This window comes from Hoplias malabaricus, chromosome 12 (genome assembly GCF_029633855.1).
Source record: "Hoplias malabaricus isolate fHopMal1 chromosome 12, fHopMal1.hap1, whole genome shotgun sequence".
In the NCBI taxonomy this organism is placed as follows: domain Eukaryota; kingdom Metazoa; phylum Chordata; class Actinopteri; order Characiformes; family Erythrinidae; genus Hoplias; species Hoplias malabaricus.
Genome location: NC_089811.1, coordinates 21,091,335 through 21,114,355, shown reverse-complemented (window position 1 = coordinate 21,114,355; position 23,021 = coordinate 21,091,335). Strand labels below are relative to the sequence as shown.

Below are 23,021 nucleotides of genomic sequence, written 5' to 3'. Positions count from 1 at the left end.
GTTGCCATCTCTCTATTTACACTCGTTACTGTAATGGGTTTGCTGTTGGTTGTACTGTTGCACCAGTGCTTCTGTACATTGCTAAATGATGGTTGCATTGCCATATTTGTGCATAAAGACCACATATTTGGTTTTTCTTTAGGATTCTTTTGAGTTTTAATATTGTATATTGCATTTCTTATACATCCAGTAAGGAGGGTGTTGTCCTGGTTTCGTCGTACTTGTGAAATACATAAAGACATTATATTCAGTTCTCTGTGTACGTTGTTTATGTTCTGGGTTCTAAAAACGGCAGGCCTTCTCCTCTTGGATCACGTCTCGCGATGTTTTGCCGTTGCCGTGTGCTGCGGCAGGAGGTGAAATCTCGCGGTGCTGTGCTCCGCGGTCAGAACGTGGCGAGACGCCGCTGTGGAAGACGAGCCGGTGGCAGTTATACCTCCATAAACTTCACAGCGGGGACTGTACTGTTCAACCGCGGTTTTGTGTGAGCACAGCTGCCCGCAGGAAGAACGAGCAGTGGGGATATCGGGTCGATCAGTGTCCGTGGGTTGTGTGCGCACTTGGTTAAACTGAAAGAAGAGGACAGTGACGTCGTTGGTAAAGGAGACTTGGCTGTAATCCTCGGCTAGCTCAGCAGAGACCTGCTAACAAAGAAAATCTGCTGCGAGAAGGAGTAATCCTCACTACATTTCCTTTAGTTATGAGTCATGTGGTCGTCGACAGTTCACACGGTCTAGATCAGCAGGTAAGAACTCTGCTTAGTGTCCCCTTCCCTCTTGAGAAGGTTTAATTACTCCCTGACTTAACTTTATTTTTAATTCCTCATCAGCAGTGTTAGGTTCCTTCAGCAGCTCTCTGCAGGGCTGGCAGGCTCAGGGTCTGCTTTGTGTGCTTTATGTGTACGTTACCGAATGGCAGTCTTTATGGCCACAGTGACATTAATCAGGTTTATAGTGCGAGGTATGCCGTTGTTATGGTTCGGAGAGCCGATAATTAACTGATGTCCAGTGTGTGTCAAGCAGTCGAAGAGAGAGCTCCTGCAGCAAGATGCGCATCTGTAAACTGTAAAATAACAACAGGAGCAGCAGCAATCAGGCATAGCACGTCTGTACAGAGACAGACAGATCCACAAAGGCTTCACTAACATTAGTCGAGCCATGATCCATTTGAGGCCCAAACAGGAGCCAGCCAGTCACTTTTTGCAAAGAGTTGCTGAATTTCTTGCTCTCATCAACGAATTGTTGGTTGCAGGTGGACAGTGGGGACCCCACAGATTAGTATTTTTTGAGAACACCAAACAAATGCATTACATTAGATATAAGTATATGCACGTACATAAATTCATATGCTAGACTCATCTTACACGTAATTAAGCCAGTTCAGTGCTCTGTGGCATTTTACTAGATATAGTGATCATTAAATTAATAGTTTTTGTCTGACCGGTCGAAATATTCCTTTGGACATTAAATACCAAACTGACCTGGAAGATATCTGGGCTATAATGAATATTCAAACATTCTAAGACATAATCGAGATATAAAATACGTAAATATATAGAGTCAGACTATCTGAATGGAGTCAAACTATGAATACAAGGTCTTTTGAAGACATAATAACAGTTGTTTACAGGATATGTGTAAATAAGCGCCGTGTTATGTCTCGTGCACTTTGGAGTAATAAACTGATGAGTATCTCCGAGTTTAGGCCGGTGTTTGTTTTGTTTTGTTTTTTTTCCCCGGTGAGAGCTGTCCCCTCCCCCAACAACACCGCCGCCACTCGACCGACATTTTGTTCTCCTCCTCTTCATCCAACGATACAGCGGAGCGTCAGCGAGGCACAGTTCGCCGCTTGTCCGTGTTTATTTCTCTCGGAGGCCAGGGCTTTGTTATGAAGCGGGTTTCCACCCCATGGGACGTCACCTGATCACTGTCAACACAGGGGAGAGGGCGGGCAAATGCCCCCCACCAAACCCCCAATTTTAAATATAATTACATTATTAAGATATTTCAGCAGAAATGTTGTTTTTCATCTCTTTGCTCCAAAATTGTCATCATATTAATCAGTATTGTATTTTAATAAATATTTCTAGCAACATGCAGATTACACTTTTAGAATTTTTGTAATTCAGTAGAAAAATCAAAGTCAACACAAAAAATGCAAGCAACAATAACATTTGTGTACAGAAAATGTGCAATGTTGTTATTCCTGTTAATAACAAATAAAATGTTTTTGAGGTTTAATACCGAAACACAAAACATGAGATATTAGAATGAGTGGTGTAATTGTAGATGTACATTTGCATACATGTTTGTCAGAGCCAACTTCATAGCTGTCAATACCAATACAGCCTGAAAAATTTATTGATAAATACTAAGAAGTAATACATCCAATGATATACTTTCTGTACATTACAGCGCATTCATCTAACCTCATTTGCATAGAAATTCTAAAAGGTTATAGTCCCACAAATACATTGTCCAGTGGTTTAAACAGAATTGTGAGGAGCCATGTTGTATCCAGGTAGATCATGTTTTCAGTGAGAATTATGCTTTTGGTTACAGCATGCAATAGCGTGTGATTCTCTCATGTGTACAAACAGCAGTGAAGATAATGTTCTAAATGATGTCCCAGCAGAAATACTCAGAAGATTGAATAGAGTGAAGGCAGACACTGGCTTTAGCTGTGCACTGACTACAAATGCATTTATTGTTGAAACAGGCCACTTTTTCTAGTAACTTTTCATCACCCTTTTTTTTTCCAGCTTTCTGCCCTAGACTTGAACTCTGCTGACGGGCAGGGTGGAGGCACTGGCAGTAAGTTTGCCATTTTTTTAAATCTTGTCTCAGGTTACATGAGTTATGTACACAGGGCCATATTTTAACAATATGCTTTAAAGCAAAGTGCTATTATTTGCTACATAAACAGTACATTAGCTATATTCTCCCTATGAAAACACCCTGTGTCCAGCATAGTTAAAAAAAAAAAAAGACTATTCAGTCACTCATTTTCTGTAACCGCTGCTGTTCAGTGTCACTGGGTCTGGAGCCTATCCGGAATCACTGGGCACAAAGCAAGAACACAACATGGACATGCTGCCGGTCCATCACAGGGCACCACAGACTCACACATTTACTCATACTTATAGACAATTTATTGCCAGTCCATCTACCAACATGTGATTTTAGAATGTGGGGTGAAAACGGAGCACCCGGAGGAAACCTACACTGATGCAGGGAGAACACGGCAAACTCCTCACAGACAGTGACTTGGGGCAGGGTTTAAGCCCACAACTTCAGGGTCTTAGATTACTGTGCCTCCCACTTAATAAATTAAATTAGTCAAATTAATTTAAATGAATATTTGTTGATTAATTATCCTATTTTTACACATTCTAAAGGTCTGGAGGAATTTTGAAATTATCTATGGAAAGTATAATAAGTATTGTTTAACAACAACCAGAACTGATATGCAAAGTTTATACTAAACATCAAATATAAAAATCATATTTCAGTGCTTGTCTCTGTTTTTATTCTGTGAAATAATGACTGTGTTAATGTATTTGTGTTTTATATTCAAGCTATTTGCTGAAGAATTAATGTACACTTGGACCTTTATTTGCTTTTCTTTTTTTCTAGAACGTTACATTCCTCCTCATTTAAGAAACAAAGATGCTGGTAAAAACGGTAAGTCTTGCTATAATTGTTGTATTTGCAAATATGTATTTGTTTTATCCTTTTTTATGAATATATGAAACATATGCAAAATGGTTGTTTATAGAGAACACGGCTACACTTTTTTTTGCGATTTTTTTATTTTCTTTTTTAAATAGCGGCTAATATTTTAATTCAGTATATTACACTAAATGAGTAATGTTCACTGCATTAACATGATACTGTAAGGATTGTCAAAGGAAACCAGTGTCAGAAACTGCTCTAGTGACAAGTATTCATATCAGTTTACTTATGTCTGTTTGGTCAGAACTTTAGATTCCAGTCATGTAATTATAAATTATTTATTTATGTCTGATACTACTAAGTTTCTAATTTTGGTCTGAAAAATTACATAAACTGCTCTGGGTTTTTATAGCTAAATATGAGCCAAAATATGCTTACACAGACATATATGCACAATTTATTTTATTGTTATTATTATCATTATTTTTTTCTTATTTTTTTTTCTTTATAAATACAAGGTAACGTAGTCTTTAAAGAAACCATACTTGTTTGAAAGACCTAAACAACTGGTTCTTATATTGGTCTCTGCTTTATTTCTTTTTATTTTTGACTGCATTTTCATTTTTTTTCACAGCAGGAAATGCTTATTCCTCTGGTAGACAGAGCGGTTATTCAATGCCACCAGTACTGAGCTGTAAGTTTGTTTTGTCAGCTTTTGCTGAGGGTGCTCTGCATTCCTAAAAATGCATGAAAGTTATTACACCTAAGAGCCAATATATGTATATGGGGCAAAAAATAAGAACTTCTGAGCTTACTGTGCATAGTCACTGATCTTAACACTTGACACAAATCAAGCTAAATGAGGCATTTCCACATTTCACTGTTTGGTTGGAGAAGTAGCCAAACCTGTGTGTGCTTTGTCTGACTTACCAGTGCTCCCCATAATTAGCTAGCAGTTCTGGTTGTTTGCGTTCGTCTCCTTTCCTTTTCTCTTTATTTTCCAGTTGAGTCTGTGCATGTGCAGGGAGGGTAACCGTGTTCACACATAATCCACCACTTGTTGCCATCTTTTTAAAAGGCCGGATCCTTTTTTTTTTTTAAAAAAAAATGTGAAACTGTTGCACAAGTTTCTCCTAAACAGTATCCTCAAAGTTGGCACCCTGAGAGAAACCCCAGAAACAGAAATAATTTTCAAACTGGATGGGAGGACTTTAGGACCGGTAACTAATAGATTATGCCTCAGTTTTCCTTCATTTCTCACAGTGTGAAGTAAGCGGTGTGTTATTAAATGCGCTATACCTCTGCTCAGGTTACCCAAGATACCCTTCCCAAGAACTTGCCTTCTATCAGGCCTACAGTGGTGGCTGGCCAGAGAGATGTGGTATACCTCCATGTATCTGCATGGGACTTGCGGTGAACCCCTTTAGAGCTGACTGATGCTTTTCTCAGTGCTCTGTCATGTCACTATTACTTAGTGACAGAACAGTTAGCTAACTAATTTATGCCTTACTGTTGTGATATGAAAGCTTGCTTTTGCCGCATGCCTTACTGGGTGACTTTTGTTGCAACTAAATTCATGTGAATGTTCGAACTTAACATATATTCAAATTTGAGGAGCTGTATGCTGGCCTTGGACTGGACTGGAATGGATGGAAGATGGGGGAATAACTTGATTCAGTTTTGAATATTTTAGAACGTTTTCAGTCATTATCCAATCACTTGATTCTCAGCTGTATCGCAGAACTGATTCAGAGTAGTCCTGTACTACTGCTGTTGATTTTTAAATTTAGACATCTTAATAAAATGTCCTAAATACTTTGGAAGGTTTTTTGTTTGTTTGTTTGTTTGTTTTATTAACTCTCTGGTGGTGATTGTCACTGAATCTTACCTTTTGTCATGTATATCAAATTTGGAGTTTAGAAGCTAAGTACAGCTATTTTCAGTTGGCCACCATAGATCGCTCCTGCCCCAAAAAAGAAAAACAAACGCTACAGCACAAAACTGTTGACTTCTGTGTTTTTTTTTTTTTTTTTTTTTTTTTTTTTTTAAATAATAATACCACTATGTTTTCTTTATTTTCATTGATTATTGCAAGCCAACAGTAGAATTTCATTTAATAAAAGTTTCTATTTTGAAATGTAATGGCTGTTTACTTACAATAATATCACAATATTCGAGTATGTATGTTTGCTACCGTTCAGAATTTTGGAGTCATTTTCAGTTTCACAGATGTAATTATTTTACATAGAATCAGGACACACATGTTTTTTCAGTGTTTTATGACATTAGAGATTTTTTAGTTTAACTTCCTGTTTACCCAGTTATTTAAAAAATAGTGTATTTAATAATAACAGTCGTGAAAACATATTAGTGTTATATTGTTTTAAACAATGATTCCGAATATTTGAATCAATGAATGTATGATTTTTTTTTTAAATAAAACAACAACAACATTAGATTGATACATTAGAGTACTGAGCCCCTGAAGGGACATGGTGAGAATTTCTTTTTAGGGAAAAATCTTGTGAGCACCACTTAGTAAGTCCTAGCTTACATGACTTACTAAGTGGTGCTCATGAGATTTTTCCCTAAAAAGAAATTCTCACCATGTCCCTTCAGGGCGTCCATATTAGAGGACCTGCACATTACAGCAGGGATTTGCCCTGTGATTTTGTGTGTTGACTGTGTAGATGTGATTGCTGTGCATATTGATCAGTGATAATGAAAATGGATGCCTACCTGGAGAAGTAGCAATTTAAGCATTACTTTTGCGTTTTGGTGCATCTTCAAATGACTGTTGGAATTATTGTGCTATGGAGGGTTATTGAGAGGGATGTTTGGCACTTTGACTGCTTTTTAGCACAGTAGAGACAATTCTTGTTGTCTGGATCTAGGATCTATTGCTCATAGAGGCCAAGTTTGAAAGAGTGCTCCACATACCTCTATCAGCATTTTCTGTTTGTCTGCAGTGAGGATAGTGTTTGCCTGCTCAGTGGCACGTATCTGTGATGGCGAATCTGACATGGAGAATTGTGGGGGGATTGCTGGTGTAGGGCTCCAGCTAATACCTTTGTGTGTCACTTACAGCCTCTCCTGCGCGCACTGACAGCAGTGTGGCCACCGATGGGAATGACGACAAGGCCAGTGTGCTCAGCTGGGCTGACCGCTGTGGTAAATGTTAGAGCAGCTGGCAGTGGCATGGCATGCTCTTTCATGGCTGCTTTTGGCCAGTAGATTGTCACCCAGGTGGGAACCAAATCTTTTTAGGGTTGTTCCATTGCTTGCCTTATAAGGCCCAAAATACAGTTCACAAAATACTCACACTATTATATGTAGGTAATGACAAGCACCAAACTTTGTCATAATATATATGTGTTATTAACAAATGCGTTTAAATATATAAAAAGAAATGTATATTAATATTACGGGATGCTCAACATGCTGACATATAGACATTTAAATATTGCAAGCCTGGTTTTGGAATTACAGGCCAATTAAAAAAAATATATATATAATAATAATAAATAAATAAATTAGTAGTTGGATTAGTGGGTTTCCTTTCTTATAAACTCACTGAAATGGTAAGCAATGTGAGCTATATATCACTTAGCAGACAGAGGTTCAGGTTTGCCTTTATTCGAATGCAGCTGCTATGACCAATAAATGAATGCACAAAAATGTCATTAGGTAAGGCTGTTGCATTAGATGTACAAATAAGTTTTAAAGCATTTAGTTGTGTAATTTATAAATGTAATTGTGTTGTGTAATATTTAAAGTTAATTTCCCCACTTTTATGTCCTTTTATGGTAACTATAATATTAAAAATAACAATTATCTTTATATTCAAGTTCTGTCTCCAAACCTAGTGAGCTGCCTAAATAGGCACTCACATCGGTAGCTGTGTAAGATGGCACATTACATCGGTAGCTGTGTAAGATGGCACATTACATGGGTAGCTGTGTAAGTTGGCAGAGTTCTAACTAACGTCTGTTCTCATGAGGCAGATTATTAAAACGCTCTTTTAGAAAGCAATAGCGTCGCCGCTCGTTCCTGCCCACAAGGCCAGTGTTGACTTACCTCAGGCTAGCATCGCCTCCACACCAGAGTTATGAATTTTCCTCTTCCTGTTTTATTGCAATTGTTTTTGCTCTGGGAGAAGAGCAAAATAGACATGATTTGTGCTTGCGTTGCATCATTGGATTGCCTACGTGGCTGAGCAATGGTTCGACGTGGCCTTAAAATTTGGCCAGATTAAGATAGCTCAGTATGCAGCATTTTTAAGGTATACAAGAACTGGGACAGCCTATCTATCGGGAGTGCGTACAATATGGCTTAAAATTAGAGATGCACTGACTGGAAATTCTTTTGGCCGATTCCGTTTTTTTTTTTTTTTTTTTTTTTTTTTTTTTAAACAAATGACTGGCCAATTAAGTGTCATAAGTGTGTGTAGCTCTGTTTGTGCTGCTGCTGCCCTCGCATTGTGCACATGTATAAACCTCTGATCACCGATTATGACCGATCACGCTAAAATCCATCCTTTTCTGGCCATTGCTGATCAATCAGTTGCACTCTATTTAAAATGCTTTCTATGTAGACATCTAACTAGGTTTTAGGACTGACCCTAATTAACTTAAAAATCAAAATGTTGAAAATGGCAAGCGAGAAGAATATAGTCATCACTGCATTTGTTACATAAAAAGAAAGAAATGGAGCCGCACTGAAATATTTTATTGTAACGTATATGTGAATTTTGGTTTAGATTTAAAGATGGTGATTTTGATGTTAGAAATTGTGAACTTAGTATATTAATACTACTTTTTATAAATGATAAAAATAGAAAAGGAAAGTTTAAATTGCAATTATACAGTACACAAAAATTTGAAACTTATATTTGTATAGAATAAGTTTTCTGAAATGTTTTGAATCAGCTGTGTACTACGTACAGTGCCTTGCGAAAGTATTCAGCCCCCTTGAACTTTTCAACCTTTTGCCACATTTCAGGCTTCAAACATAAAGATATAAAATTTTCATTTTTTTTGAAGAATCATCAACAAGTGGGACACAATTGTGAAGTGGAATGAAATCTATTGGATGTGTCAAACTTTTAACAAATAAAAAACTGAAAAGTGGGGAGTGCAATATTATTCGCCCCCCTTGCGTTAATACATTGTAGCGCCACGTTTTGCTGCAGTTACATCTGCAAGTCGCTTGGGGTATGTCTCTATCAGTTTTGCACATCAAGAGACTGAAATTCTTGCCCATTCTTCCTTGCAAAACAGCTCGAGCTCAGTGCGGTTGGATGGAGAGCGTTTGTGAACAGCTCTTCAGCTCTTTCCAAAGATTCTCGATTGGATTCAGGTCTGGACTTTGACTTGACCATTCCAACACCTGGAAATGTTTATTTGTGAACCATTCCATTGTAGATATGACTTTATGTTTTGGATCATTGCTTTGTTGGAAGATAAATCTCCTTCCTAGTCTCAGTTCAACAGGTTTTCTTCCAGAATGGTCCTGTATTTGGCCCCATCCATCTTCCCATCAATTTTTACCATCTTCCCTGTCCCTGATGACAAAAAGCAGGCCCAAACCATGATGCTGCCACCACCATGTTTGACAGTGGGGATGGTGTGTTCAGGGTGATGAGTTGTGTTGCACACAGTCTACAACAGTATCTCGGACCTGCCTGGTGTGTTCCTTGGTTTTCATGATGCTCTCTGTGCTTTGAACAGAACCCTGAGACTATCACAGAGCAGGAGCAGTTATACAGAGACTTGATTACACACAGGTGGATTCTATTTATCATCATCAGTCATTTGGGACAACATTGGATCATTCAGAAATCCTCACTGAACTTCTGGAGTGAGTTTGCTGCACTGAAAGTAAAGGGGCCGAATAATATTGCACACCCCACTTTTCAGTTTTTTATTTGTTAAAAAAGTTTGACACATCCAAAAAATTTCATTCCACTTCACAATTGTGTCCCACTTGTTGATTCTTCACAAAAATTTTAAATTTTATATCTTTATGTTTGAAGCCTGAAATGTGGCAAAAGGTTGAAAAGTTCAAGGGGGCCGAATACTTTCACAAGGCACTGTAATTATACAGTACTTGTTTGAGTTTATTTACACTTGTTGCATTTCATTTTTCTGTTTGACTGTGAACTGGAACAGTCAAAATGTTTAATTATTAGTTACTGACATTGCTATTGATCACAGAAAAAATCCATACTCATGGTATGCTGTCTGTTTCTTGTGGTGGACACTTTAAAAGGCAAAGAGCACAGAACATTCTAGAACTAAATGGTGTATAAGAGTACATGTACTATCTTGCATTTAATTAATTCCTGCCAAGAATGAAGAAAGTATTTGACTTTGTTAAAACATATTTTGACATCCTTAGTTAATTACAGCAAAGTTGGTTACCATATTTTGTACCATACTGTCTCAGTAAAATATTTAGGCTCTCCTATATTATTTGCTCTGAACTTGGTTGAATAAAAGATGTTAAACTTGAGCTAACATTTCACCAATCCTTTTGAAACCATGGCAAGATTCGAAAGTTTGAACCTTAATATGAAACCATTGAAATATGGTGTAATGACTTTTCAGAAAAGCTTAATTATGTAGAATCCCATTTTTGAACCCAACCACAATCTTACTCAGCAGTCGAGGGTAGGGGTGGACCTGTGTATTGAAGTTGTTTTGTCATGGTTGACAGTGGGCTGTAAAGGGATGACTGAGATTATGGCATGGCAAAGCTGGTGTGTTAGCTGGCTTCAGGTATTTTGAATAGCAGGAGTGTCTTTCGAACTTGTAGACTTTCAGAGCCTGCCTTGTGAGCCATGGTATGAACCTGTTTATCAAGTTCACCTTTTGATCTCTTTGCCTTCTCTTGCTTGGGGTTTTTTATTTTTTTGGACATCTACTGCTCGCTCAACCTGAAGCAGTGATACCATTTGTATTGGCTTTGCTTTTGGCTACCCTCCCTAAAAATGTATGCAGTTTTTTCCACTCCAGTTCAACTGCTTTCTCTGATCTACTTTTCCTGCCTTCTCTGGAAGACTCTCCTGGATGGGACGCTGGTCGTAGTAATGGCTTGGCAAACGGATACCACGACGGTCGCATGAATGGAGGTGGAAACTTTGGACGTGGTCCTCCTCGAATTGACAGGGGTGGGCGTGGCAGCTTCCGTGGCAACAGGGGTGGTAATACCTTCACGCAGCCCATACATACCTCAAGTAAGCAACAAAAATGTATTATTTAAAGACTTATATATGGAAGTTTGTAATCTTACTTTTATTATGAGCATTTATCTAAATTTGATTGTAGATTTTGGGGGCTTTGAAAACAAAGATGGCGGATGGAACACAGGTTTGAACAGGGATACCTATTCTAGTTTTGGGGGGCGTTCTGACAGAGGGAAGCCTGCATTTTTTAATGACCGGGGAACAGGATCAAGAGGAAGGTAAGAAAGAATACACAAATAAAAATACATTCACCATTAAGCTGTAAAACTGCGAACACTTCTGATTTAAGATTATGTTGAAATTTTGTCCCTTTCAAATGCTGAGATGCATTAAATGGAAGATATTTTTGCTCAGGTATGAGCGCGGCGGCTTTGGTGGTGGTGTTGGAATGGGAAACAGTCGGTGGGTAGAGGAGTCCAGGGATGAAGAGGACTGGTCGAAGCCTTCCCCACCCAATGAGCGTCTGGAACAGTATGTACCACAGCGTACTGCTAATCACGCCTCCTGAATGAGCCCATCTGCCACTTCATCTAAGCTCTTATATTCTCTCTGCCTCTCTTTTTTTACATTCAGTGAGCTGTTCTCTGGAAGCAACACAGGGATTAACTTTGAGAAGTATGATGACATTCCTGTGGAGGCCACCGGAAACAATTGTCCTGGCCCTATTGAGAATGTGAGTCTGTCAGGGTTGGTTTGCATCACTTGGCAAATCTCTCTCTCATTTTTTTTGACCATACATGCACTGTAGCTCATTGTGGGATTTCTCTGTGGCTTGTCAGTTCCATGATGTTGACATGGGCGAGATCATCATGGGCAACATAACTCTGAGCCGTTACACTCGTCCCACTCCCGTGCAGAAGCATGCCATTCCCATAATCAAGGCCAAGAGGGACCTTATGGCATGTGCTCAAACAGGTAGGCGATTTGTTTCAACTTTGAGCCCCAACTCAGCCTTCCACTTCCTTTTGTGTGTGCCGGAGATCTGAATGTCTGAGGCTGTGGACGTGGCAAGCTGCTTGGCACCATGCTTCATTACTCATGTGCTGTGTTTGCTCAGGCTCTGGGAAGACTGCTGCGTTCTTGCTCCCAGTGCTGAGTCAGATCTACACTGATGGACCAGGAGAGGCCCTACAGGCTTCTAAAGCCAGTGGTCAGGTACTTTGAAACTTGGACTTTCATCTCAGTTGTGTCAAATTTCTTGATCACACATTCACTTTTGGTTGCTGAAGACAGCATTGGTGTGTTATTTTAGGGAAGTGTTTTTGAATTTTTAAATGTTTGAACTTATAAGTGCATTACAAATTTTCACCTTTATTTTTGTGAAATGCCCTTTTAAAAAAACATTTATGCCAGTATCTTAAATCTTAGATCTGAGAATGAATAACACAGCCCAGGAAAAGGGAGGGAAGTCTTTTTCAGTTTAATCATAAATAATATTTATATTCTGTATGCCATTAAGAACTAAAGTATTACTACCAATATGTGAAGGCTTTTTTTGTGTGTGCGCAAATACGTTGGCTCCACTTTGGTTGAAATTGATGTGAACATTCATACTGAGGTCTAGAGTAATATGGCTAAAAATTATGTTGCAAGTGGGGGTCAGAAATGTTAGAATGGCATTGATTATTACTAGACTGGGGTCTCAAAAGGTGGTGAACATTTGACTCTGGTATGGTAAGCAACACGTTATAAACAAATAAAAATTAGATTATTTGTTCACAAAGCTTATATGCGTGTTTGCTGAACTCATTGAACTTAATAATTTCACAGTAACTACCCAGGTATGATTAGTGCACCAGAATTTATCATTTTAACCGTAACAGTCACTGAAAGTTTCTTCTTGGAATAATGGCAGTGAATAACAGTAGAGGGGTTTGGTTTCTGAACTTTTCATTGGTTTACTTTGCTCATGAGTTTTCCTGTCTAAACAGGAGAACGGAAAATATGGCCGGCGTAAGCAGTATCCCATCTCTTTGGTCCTGGCTCCAACCAGAGAACTTGCTTTACAGATTTATGATGAAGCCAGGAAGGTATATCTAACTAGTTGCTGAAGCTTGACAGTTATAAGTAATGTTATAATTTTTCATCCTCAGAAATGATCCTTCCTGACTCCCTGGTGTTTCTCTGTAGTTTGCGTACCGCTCCAGGGTGCGTCCCTGTGTGGTGTATGGTGGGGCCGATATTGGTCAACAGATTCGGGACCTGGAGAGGGGTTGCCATTTGTTGGTGGCCACACCTGGACGTCTCGTAGACATGATGGAGCGTGGCAAGATTGGCCTCGACTACTGCAAGTGAGTACTGAATGAAAATAGATGTTGAGATTCGTACAGACTTCAGAAATGAGAGCATTACCCACTTAAAATCGTTCATTCATTCATTCATTATCTGTAACCACTTATCCAGTTCAGGATCGCGGTGGGTCCAGAGCCTACCTGGAATCATTGGGCGCAAGGTGGGAATAGACCCTGGAGGGGGCGCCAGTCCTTTACAGGGCAACACAGACACACACACACACTCACACCTACGGACACTTTTTTTTAATTTGCCAATACACCTACCAGCGTGTGTTTTTGGACTGCGGGAGGAAACCGGAGCACCCGGAGGAAACCCACGCGGACACACCAACTCCTCACAGACAGTCATCCGGAGTCCCTGGAGCTGTGTGACTACCTGCTGCGCCACCGTGCCACCCTCACTTAAAATCAGTCTTTTACAATATTTATTGTCCATATGTCCTGATGATAGAAACAAAGCTAAATCTAGCCTGGTTTTTGCTTTCATGTACTTACAGGCTGAGCTAAAATACAGACTGAATATGTGACTGAAAAACAAATGTATCACTAGGGCTGGACCATATGTACAATATTTATATCAAATTTTAGTTAATATAATTCAGATATCGATATAAACAACAACAGAAAAACTGTAAAACCTGAAGATATTTTGCTTCAAACATGGTAGCTGAAATTCTTCAGTAAACAACTTCTTTTTCTTTGTGGCATACCGCCTTCTCTCCTTGTTCTTACCTGAATCACTACTGGATTTATTTTGCTGACTGCGTCACACTTCAGAACAGATAAATATACTGTGTCAGCACAGTCAAACAGGTTGAATACTGGCTAATAGTTGGAACAGGTTGAAACTCATTCTAATAATATATCGGATTGTACGCCTTACCCACTAGAAATGCATTGCTCCCCCCACAGTTACCTGGTTCTGGATGAAGCAGACAGAATGCTGGACATGGGTTTTGAGCCACAGATTAGACGTATCGTGGAGCAGGATACTATGCCTCCCAAAGGCTCACGTCAGACTATGATGTTTAGTGCTACCTTTCCCAAGGAAATTCAGGTATGCAAACTTCTGACCTACACAATAATTGGTATTGTTTGTGATTAATTAATGAATATTCTTTTCTATGTATATCTTTGCATGTCAAATGTAGATATTGGCTCGTGACTTCCTTGAGGAGTACATCTTCCTTGCTGTGGGCCGTGTGGGTTCCACTTCAGAGAACATCACCCAGAAAGTAGTCTGGGTGGAGGAAAGTGACAAGCGCTCGTTTCTGCTGGACCTGCTCAATGCTACAGGTAGAAACCCAAATTTGTATTGCAGGCTTAGGCAGAATGAATAGAAGTTCTAAAGTGAATGCCCGGTCGAGAGGACCTATGAAACAAGTAGGGGGGAGTAATGAGGTATCGAAAGGTTCAATGTTTGTTGCAGAATTTGCTAGTAATCCTCTGTGCAATGTAGTCTGTGTTTGATGATCTTGAGAAGGTAGATGGATAGTAAAGGATAATTTCTATGAAAATAATTGTTGCCTGCTTTTTAGTACATTTTAGAAGAACATTTGTAGTAACTTTTTTTTAGAGTGATGAAAGATGCATTAAGTTTACTGGGAGATTTGGTTTTATTCGAAGTCATTCCAAGTGAGGTTCAGGAAAATGCAACTGAAACTCCCGAGAGGCCAGGTAAGTGTGGGCTTTTCAGTCCAACGTCATACATTCACATTCCATTAGCCCCTTTTCTTTTCGTCCTGATTTACCTTCATGTGCTTAATTATGCCATTTTTAGAATGCTTGTCCTATAGACCTAAGCATTCACTCCTCAGATCTGTCATTTTCATTTTGGTATGTGTATTTTGCCTGCGATGTGACTCGTTTTCCATCCATTTGGATGTTGCCTCTGGAAACCATGGCTAACCATGGTAACAGATTTTTCCAGTTGTGGTCCCGAAGTCAATTTAAGCCTTTAACCCTGAGTCAGTCTATTTAAGTCAATTTAATTCAAAAGACATGTCCTTTTTTTAAAAAAATGGACAAGAGGAAATTAAATGATATGGGGTTTCCATGGTTACCAGCACAACAGCCAACATTAAACAGATAGAGATGAATGTGAGTGGCTGCTTTGCTGAGCTTTCATCTGTATCTTGCCATAGCAACTCAGCACTGAGAGACACACACACAAAAAAAATAAGGCATGTAGAAAAACCTCATCGGTCAGTGTTACCATGCCAACGTTATCTAAGCAAAGGCTGCAGCTATTCCTGCAGAGAGCTGCTGGGAAGAAGCTGAGGAGTGAATGGAGTCGTTTCAGCACAAGGCCTTGATCACTCCTGACTTGCTCGTCTCCCGTCCTCTTGTCGAGCTTTGTCCTGATAGCCATTAAAGAGAACATAAATGAGCTGTGACAAACATTGAACCCACGTGAACTTCTATAAGGTTTTTTTTTTCCTTTTACTTTTCCCCTCCCTTTTGTTTGTCTATGTGCTCTTGAAGGATGCCAAGAGTCTGAATATTTGTTTGCTGGTGGTTTGGTGCAGTAGTGGAATTTCAATTAATGGTTATCAATGGCTGCAAAAAAAAAAGAAAAGATTAAATAAAAAAAACTGTCAATGCCTTGCCACAATCCCCATGTTTTAGCTATATTTTTTTTTCTAAAAAGTTCTGATCAGCACCCAGCACTCTCTTATTTTGGAACCTCATCAATCATAATGCTCTCGTGTGGAATATAGAGCTCAGACATTTCTCTGGCTGCAGGCAAGGATTCCCTTACACTGGTGTTTGTGGAGACTAAGAAGGGTGCAGATGCTCTAGAGGACTTCCTCTATCGCGAAGGATATGCCTGCACCAGTATCCATGGTGACCGATCTCAGAGGGATCGCGAGGAAGCGCTTCACCAGTTTCGTTCTGGGCGCTGCCCTATTATGGTCGCCACAGCTGTGAGTAGCTTCCAAATAGTTTTAGAAGTTGGTTCTTGTTTGTGGCATTGACACTCATCATGATGTTGACCGTTCCAGGTGGCAGCTCGTGGACTTGATATCTGCAATGTGAAGCATGTCATCAACTTTGACCTGCCCAGTGACATTGAAGAATACGTCCATCGTATTGGACGTACTGGGCGTGTGGGAAACCTTGGTGAGTTTGGAGGTCTTAAACCATGTGCTGACTCCAAGATCCGTGTTTATATTGGAGTAAGACAATCTAATTTTTTTTATATTATTGATTACTCTGTTTTAACAAATTCTGCATATGGTTTTAATCAGGTTTGGCCACATCCTTCTACAATGACAAGAACAGCAACATCACCAAAGACCTGCTGGACATCTTGGTGGAGGCCAAACAGGAGGTTCCTTCCTGGTTAGAGAGCTTGGCTTTTGAGCACCAACACAAAAGCAGCAACCGTGGACGCTCCAAGAGGTGCAGGCTCCTCATTCGCAGATGCTTTCCGATTCATACATTGACTCATACCTTTACAGTATATTGAGGTCGGAAGCTCTCTGTTTTATGACCACAGGTTCTCTGGAGGATTTGGAGCCAGAGATTACCGTCAGATGTCTGGGGGTGGTAATGCTTTCGGAAACCGCGGTGCTCGAAACGCTGGAGGTCATGGGGGCAGCCGAGGTTTCGGAGGTAACAAGGGTATGTTTTGATTCATCATCATTTTCTTTTATTTAAAGAGTCAGCATTCTTATGACAAAAAAAAGTTTTCCAGCTGAGGGAATGATTATGAATTATAAATCTGATCTTTCTCAGGTGGCTTTGGTAATTTTGTCAGTGATGGCTATGGGGGAAGTTACGGAAACTATGGAGGAAACTACACCCAAGTGGACTGGTGGGGCAACTAAACTCGGAGCAGTGGGTCACCATGCCAAACTAGCAGAATGGAAACCACATGTTAACATAGCCAGACTCTACGCCCTGTGTAGCTTTAAGAACTCGCAGTACATTACACGCTGTGATTCTCTGCATTCTGAATGGAGCTTAGAGAGAATGGCACGTGGCAGAAGCAGAGTGTCACTTTCAGATAGGAAACAACATGGACGCCAAGTTATGTGTTTGATATACAATCTCGGACTTAGTTTTCAACTGCACTTTTCTTTCTTTGTTTAGAAACAAACCAAGATGAGGATCATTTATATGTTAATGTACTGTGCCTTTAAATTTAGACAGGAATTTTGTTTCATCATTTCACTGAATGAACTTGGCCAAGAGCTCAATTTCTTTTCTTTTTTTTTTTTTCTTTTTTGTTGTAAAGGCATATAAAAGCTTGTACTTAATCAAACCTTGGCAAACAACGGGATAATGTGGCTCAAATGAGTCACGATTCCATTTGAACTTCAAATTGTCACAGGGATATCATGTAGCCTACAATACAGGCCAGAGAACTAACAGCTCCTGGAACCAGCACAGAAGCGGTGGATTCAAGTGTTGATTCCTCTGTGTGGCAACATTTGTTCTAAGGGACAAAGCATTCTGACTTTCTTTTGTTGTTTTGTTTTGCTCACTCTATCCTGGATAGGCACCTATTTAGGGATATGGTAATATTCATAAAGGCCATTCCAGTTGTGATATAAATATTCATGACAAAAAATGGTATAAACACTCAGTGTGACTAACACTGCTGTTTAAATATATATAATATACAGTGCTGGAACTTGTTATTCCACTGCTTTTAATTGACTTGACAGTGTTATGGCAGCTAGTCACTACCACATGCTAGCCACTGTAAGTGGGCGTTTTTTTGTTATTTTTTTCTTGAAACATTTTGAAAGGAAAGTGGAGGATTATTTAAAGGAAAAAGGACTTTTGATGAAAAAAAAAAAATGTTTCTTCACAAAAATAAACAAAAACATGCCTGCCATTTTGAAGGCAAAGTTCAAACGGCTTCAAACGGACCATAGTACCAAAGCGGCCCTGCCTCTCGTCATGGCCACTTTGGTCGAATACGCATGCTAGTGTTTTGTTTTTTGGTCAAGGGCAGAGGACAAATTCTGTCACAGGCTTTACTTTACTACATTTTCTCTTTTCAAGCTGCGTTGGAGGCATGGCTCCTTTTTTCCTAGGCAGAAGCGTTAGGAGATGGCTGCGAGTTCGTTATCAGGCAATGGAAGATCTGCACAGGGTTTTCTGAGGTGAGCCTTTGGGCTGCACTGCACTGTAGTAGTCAGGATCACTGTGTGGTGGCCAAAAACCAGGCTTTCCCTCCTTGTGGTACATTTTAATGCTGTCGTCTCCTGGAGTTCATCTGCTCTGATGTACAACTAACCGCTGGCCACAGAGCCAGTTTTCAGCTTCCTTTTAAAGAGGAAGGAAGCTTCAGAGAGGAGGAGGAAAAAAAAAAGGCATTTAACTTAAGTGCAATAGATTTTTCTTCTCAAGTGTGTTGTGCCTTGATATTTTTTAAATTGATGAATTCAAGCGGATGCACTGACAGTATTGAGAACTTAAAGACGAATGGTGCTACTTAAGTTAGGTCTAGGCCCATGTATGTTGTGCCCATCGAGTTTTACAAAGTTCTTTTATTGCACATCTAGAGTTTTATATAAATGTCTTGAGTGAGTGTGCTCAAGCTTCCAAATATTGTGAATGGAGAGATAGAAACGCAGCTTGTTTACAAAAGGGGAAGGGATCTCAATATTTACCAGGATTTATTTGGGACCAGGGGGATCAGCAGTGGGGAATTTAGCTATTTGCACACAGATTTCTAGATTCTACTTTTGCTGCTAGTTTTGTGTAATTTATTAAGCATTTTTTGAGAAATATTTATTTTTATAAGCCTCAAAGTGATTCTTTGAAAGTTTCAAGAAACTTGACCAAAAGACAGTACAAAAACACTGGCACTTGAATGTTGAATGTCACCTGTATGCGTGAAATTTCTATATTTCGGGGTAGTGTGAGCTTTTTAATGTTTCAGACATATTGGACTCAGTCAGTATCCACAGCTGTTGAAGGCCTATAGGCCGTATTTCTAAACAATTGTTAATTGGCTCTCAAAATTGGTATTGGGGGTAAAATAAAAAAAACAAACAAAAAAACAAAAAACAAAACACAAACATGCCAAGGTTTGGAATAAAGTGTTCAAATGACCTAATAATTTCTTAAATGTACCAGTGCAAAAAGTGTCCAGTTTCTCCAAATGTGCATTTTGTTTGTTCTTTTTCTTTTAAAATTGGACTGTGTTCTGTTACGACTTTTGTTCAGTGAATGTCTGGCACATGGCAATCCTAAACATGTGGTTCTTCTCTATTGTTGCATTTGCATATACGGTGCCTCTGGATTTGGTCTTCTGAGGAGCGGTTCGCTAGCAGTAAGTCTTACTGTCGATTTGCAACGTTGCATACATGACTTTCAGAGCTGGAAAGGCGCCTACTGCTTGCTTGCTTTCCTCAGAACGATCCAGAGCACTTTAGATTTAGTATTTGCTTTATGTAGTAGTGTATGTAGAAGCTATGCACTGCATGAGAAGACTCAGCTGTGCATTTATTGTATGATTTTACCCAAATAAAAAGTTTGAAATGCTAAAATCCTTACAAAACCAAGCATGTTTTCTAAAACACTCAATGTAGCAAAAAATGGGGAAAAACATGTAGCAGCTGTTAAGTGTGGCTAAAAAAAGTTATTGGCATTGTTTGGAATTCAATTGGCTTAAGTTTGTTTACAACATATAAATTCATTCTCTCCTGAGCTCATTGTCCCTTGTCTTATTTCCATATTGTAATACAGTTTAACTAACAAACAAATGAACAGAAGGTCATTTTCAGCATCAGGAAAGAAAAAATATAACAGACACTTACAGTTCCAGAGAATATTTGACAGCAATATTTTTACTTTCCCTCCTTAAATCTTCCATTCTGGTATTTATTTATTTTTTTCTGGTACAGGTATTCCACACCTCCATAATTTAGTAAATAAGAAGTAATTAATCAAGATCCAGGATTCAGTGAGAAGCTGAGGTCTGGATTCTTGTGTTAAGTTCATTGGTCCCAAGCAGCTGCTTTATTTGCAAATATATTAATAAATTTGCTTTTCTGTAAAGCTTTCTTCACCGTTACACATTCTTTCAGACCCGCAGTTTTGTCTAATCACTTTCGAGGAATAAACATTTGTACATTGTTTTCTCCTTTTTAAATCTGAAGAGCTTGATCTGTTCATGTCCCACAAAGTAAGTTTTATCTGATCTAGTGGTCTCAGATATTGCACCGTTATTAGGAGTCACATTTTCTGTGTATCGTTTAATAACTCTTTGAAATCCAGTTCTGGAAAGTCCTGTTTTATTCACTTATTTCTCTTAAAATTTATTTAATAATATTTGGAATTGGCAGAGAGGATTTGGCTAATTTTTCATTGACGCAACCCACAAACTCAGCTCTACTGCTCATCCCACAAATGCATGTTCCTTACAAATGTGGGATCATGTAAAAGGGAAATTAAAAGGCTTTAGAACGGTAAAAGATTTATTGCCAAGAAGCTTTGTTACAACAAAGAAATAATCTCCCAAACACAAATTTTCTTTCTTTTTGTGCTATGTTTAGTAAATTTTGCTATTGTTTCTTCAGAACGCCCAGCAGTTCAGCTACGGGACTGGTCTAAAGTGCTTAGCATTATGTGCTTGTTAAATAAATATAATCAATTCTGAAATCATTGTTATCGAAGTACAGTTGCAAATGAAAGGTTGCACTTTGCATGGAGTCAGTAACCCCACTTTCATTAAAAGCCACTTCTAAAAGTCTTGCCGTTTTTGAAGCTGGATTTCCAGCTTATACTATTCTTTACAGAAGGCGTCTAGTTCTAAGATGGTCTTGGGTGGACATGGATACACAGCTTGTTTAAAATCTATGTTCACATTTTTCCAGATGTTTAGATCAGGGAATGGTGAGAGCCAGGACAAAAGCTTACATTTGTCTCCTTTGGAAATACATGGAGTGGAAAGTTCTAGATTATTATCATATATATCATGATGTTAAGGAAATGACTTATACATGTTGTCGCTATTCAATTAAAAATGTGTATATCCATTGTTTGTCGATTTTTAATTTGTTACATCATTTGAACACAGCAGCTGTCCTTCACATTGTGTGAAAATTTCATCATGAATGGACCAATAGAAATTCTCTTTTTGCATACATTTAAAATGAAATTTAAGAAGATATTTTCCTACTATAAAGTTACTTTATTGGGAGAGATGTTTTTAATCGATCACCGACGCTATATACATTTTATCAACTGTAAACTGAGAACATGGAATGAAACTCGAGAATACTGAATGAAAGTCTAAGAATACTGAATGAAAGCTGAGAATATGGAATCAAATCTGATATCATCAAGACACTTAAACCATCTTGTGTTTTCGATATGAATGCAGGGACTTTTTCACTATGAATGAGTCAGCAAGAAACCCAGTTCTAAGTACATAACACTACGAGTCAAATGAGCACTGGTGTAACGGTAGTCAGTACGGTTTTACTAAGGAAGAAATTCATTGTTTAACCATGGAATTCTACCAGACAAATATTAATTCACAAAAGAACACATTCCACCTCACAGGAGCACGTCACAACAGTCCCTACCTACAGTCTTCATCAGTTGCCTCGAAAGGGCCCAAGACAGGACGAACAGAGCTGAATGCGTTATGGGTGGGTAAATTTTTCATTTGTCACAAACTAATTAGCAAAACCCACAAATTGATTAGCATTATCATTATTTGTTTGGCCCATACATATGTTCGCCAACATATCTCCTCATTATTAAAATTTGCTTGCACTAGGTTCCTAGCTGACTCGTTCATAATAAAACACTACCTGCCTCCATATTGAACATACAAAATGTTGCAAGTGCCTTGATGATTTCATTTCATATTCTCAGGTTTTATTTAATATTGTCAGACCCCCTTCAATATTTCAGTATGGATATTTGTGTAGCACAGTTCATATATGAAGCTCAAAAAATTAGAGAAATTCTTTAAAACAACAACAACAAAAAAGAGAAAATATGAGAGAGTAAACAGTGTAATTATATTTAGACTCATAAAGTAAAAATAATAATTACAAAAGGGTCACAGTGGTGCAATGAAAGAAAATACATTTTAAAAATATTCTAAATGATTCTAAATCTGAAAAAAAGGATGACCATAAGAAAGCTTATACTTCAGTCTGGAGTTTTCCTGCAAGGGTCCCTCAAAGCTGTTAAGCAAATCTTATGATACCTACTGCTAGCAAAAAAACTACAACTACAACAATAATCATAACAACAGCAGTGAGGTTAATGTGGAAAATTGGTATAATCATGAAATTGTGTTTTACATTCATAATTGTACATTTTTGCTTCACACTGAGAGACTTTGGTAGAGCAGCATAACATTAAAAGATAAACTGTATCAGAAGACAGTTCATATTACTTGGTAAAACACTATAATACATTTTAGAAAGAGTGTCTCCAGATAAGAGAGTGTCTTATGCATATAAAATCCACAGAGTAATTTAGAACAAAGGTTATTAAGTGTATGAAATGGATAAAGGGAAAGAATGATATGTGGCATTGAAAATAACAGTGGGCAAGGCCATCTTTATGGGTCAATCTTTAAAAAGACAGGGACACAGGCAAAACTGTATCAATCAGATAACATTATAGTGCCACTTATCTGAGACAGGGAAGGAGCCCAAAAAAAGTTCTATGAGAAAAACAATTCTGCATACTTCTGTTTAATTATTCATTTTTTAAATACATTCATTCTTAATTGTGTCCTAATCTTCATTTGTGCTAAATCTGAACCTGTAGGAGACAGATCTGAAAGCTGGAAATGCTTACTTAGCTCTTGTAGCA

The 23,021-nt window shown here is 38.6% G+C and overlaps 1 protein-coding gene across 4 annotated transcripts; it reads left to right on the top strand.

Annotated features, from left to right (window-relative positions):
* The first annotated feature begins 365 nt into the window (after nt 1-365).
* Nucleotides 366-21,117, top strand: ddx3xa (DEAD-box helicase 3 X-linked a). Of its 4 annotated transcripts, XM_066686378.1 has the most exons (20): nt 366-745; nt 2,762-2,813; nt 3,636-3,683; nt 4,309-4,368; nt 10,735-10,911; nt 11,003-11,138; nt 11,275-11,391; nt 11,494-11,593; nt 11,700-11,835; nt 11,978-12,075; nt 12,852-12,950; nt 13,051-13,211; nt 14,127-14,271; nt 14,366-14,510; nt 14,841-14,891; nt 15,960-16,141; nt 16,220-16,337; nt 16,466-16,619; nt 16,717-16,841; nt 16,956-21,117. In XM_066686378.1, exons 1-20 carry the CDS (start codon nt 701-703, stop codon nt 17,045-17,047), a joined length of 2,241 nt encoding a protein of 746 aa, XP_066542475.1. In that variant the 5' UTR covers nt 366-700; the 3' UTR covers nt 17,048-21,117. The 4 variants fall into 4 exon arrangements, with proteins under 4 accessions (XP_066542475.1, XP_066542477.1, XP_066542476.1 ...); XM_066686380.1 differs by lacking the exon at nt 4,309-4,368; XM_066686379.1 differs by lacking the exon at nt 14,841-14,891 and having other exon boundaries at nt 367-745.
* The last annotated feature ends 1,904 nt before the right edge of the window (nt 21,118-23,021 follow it).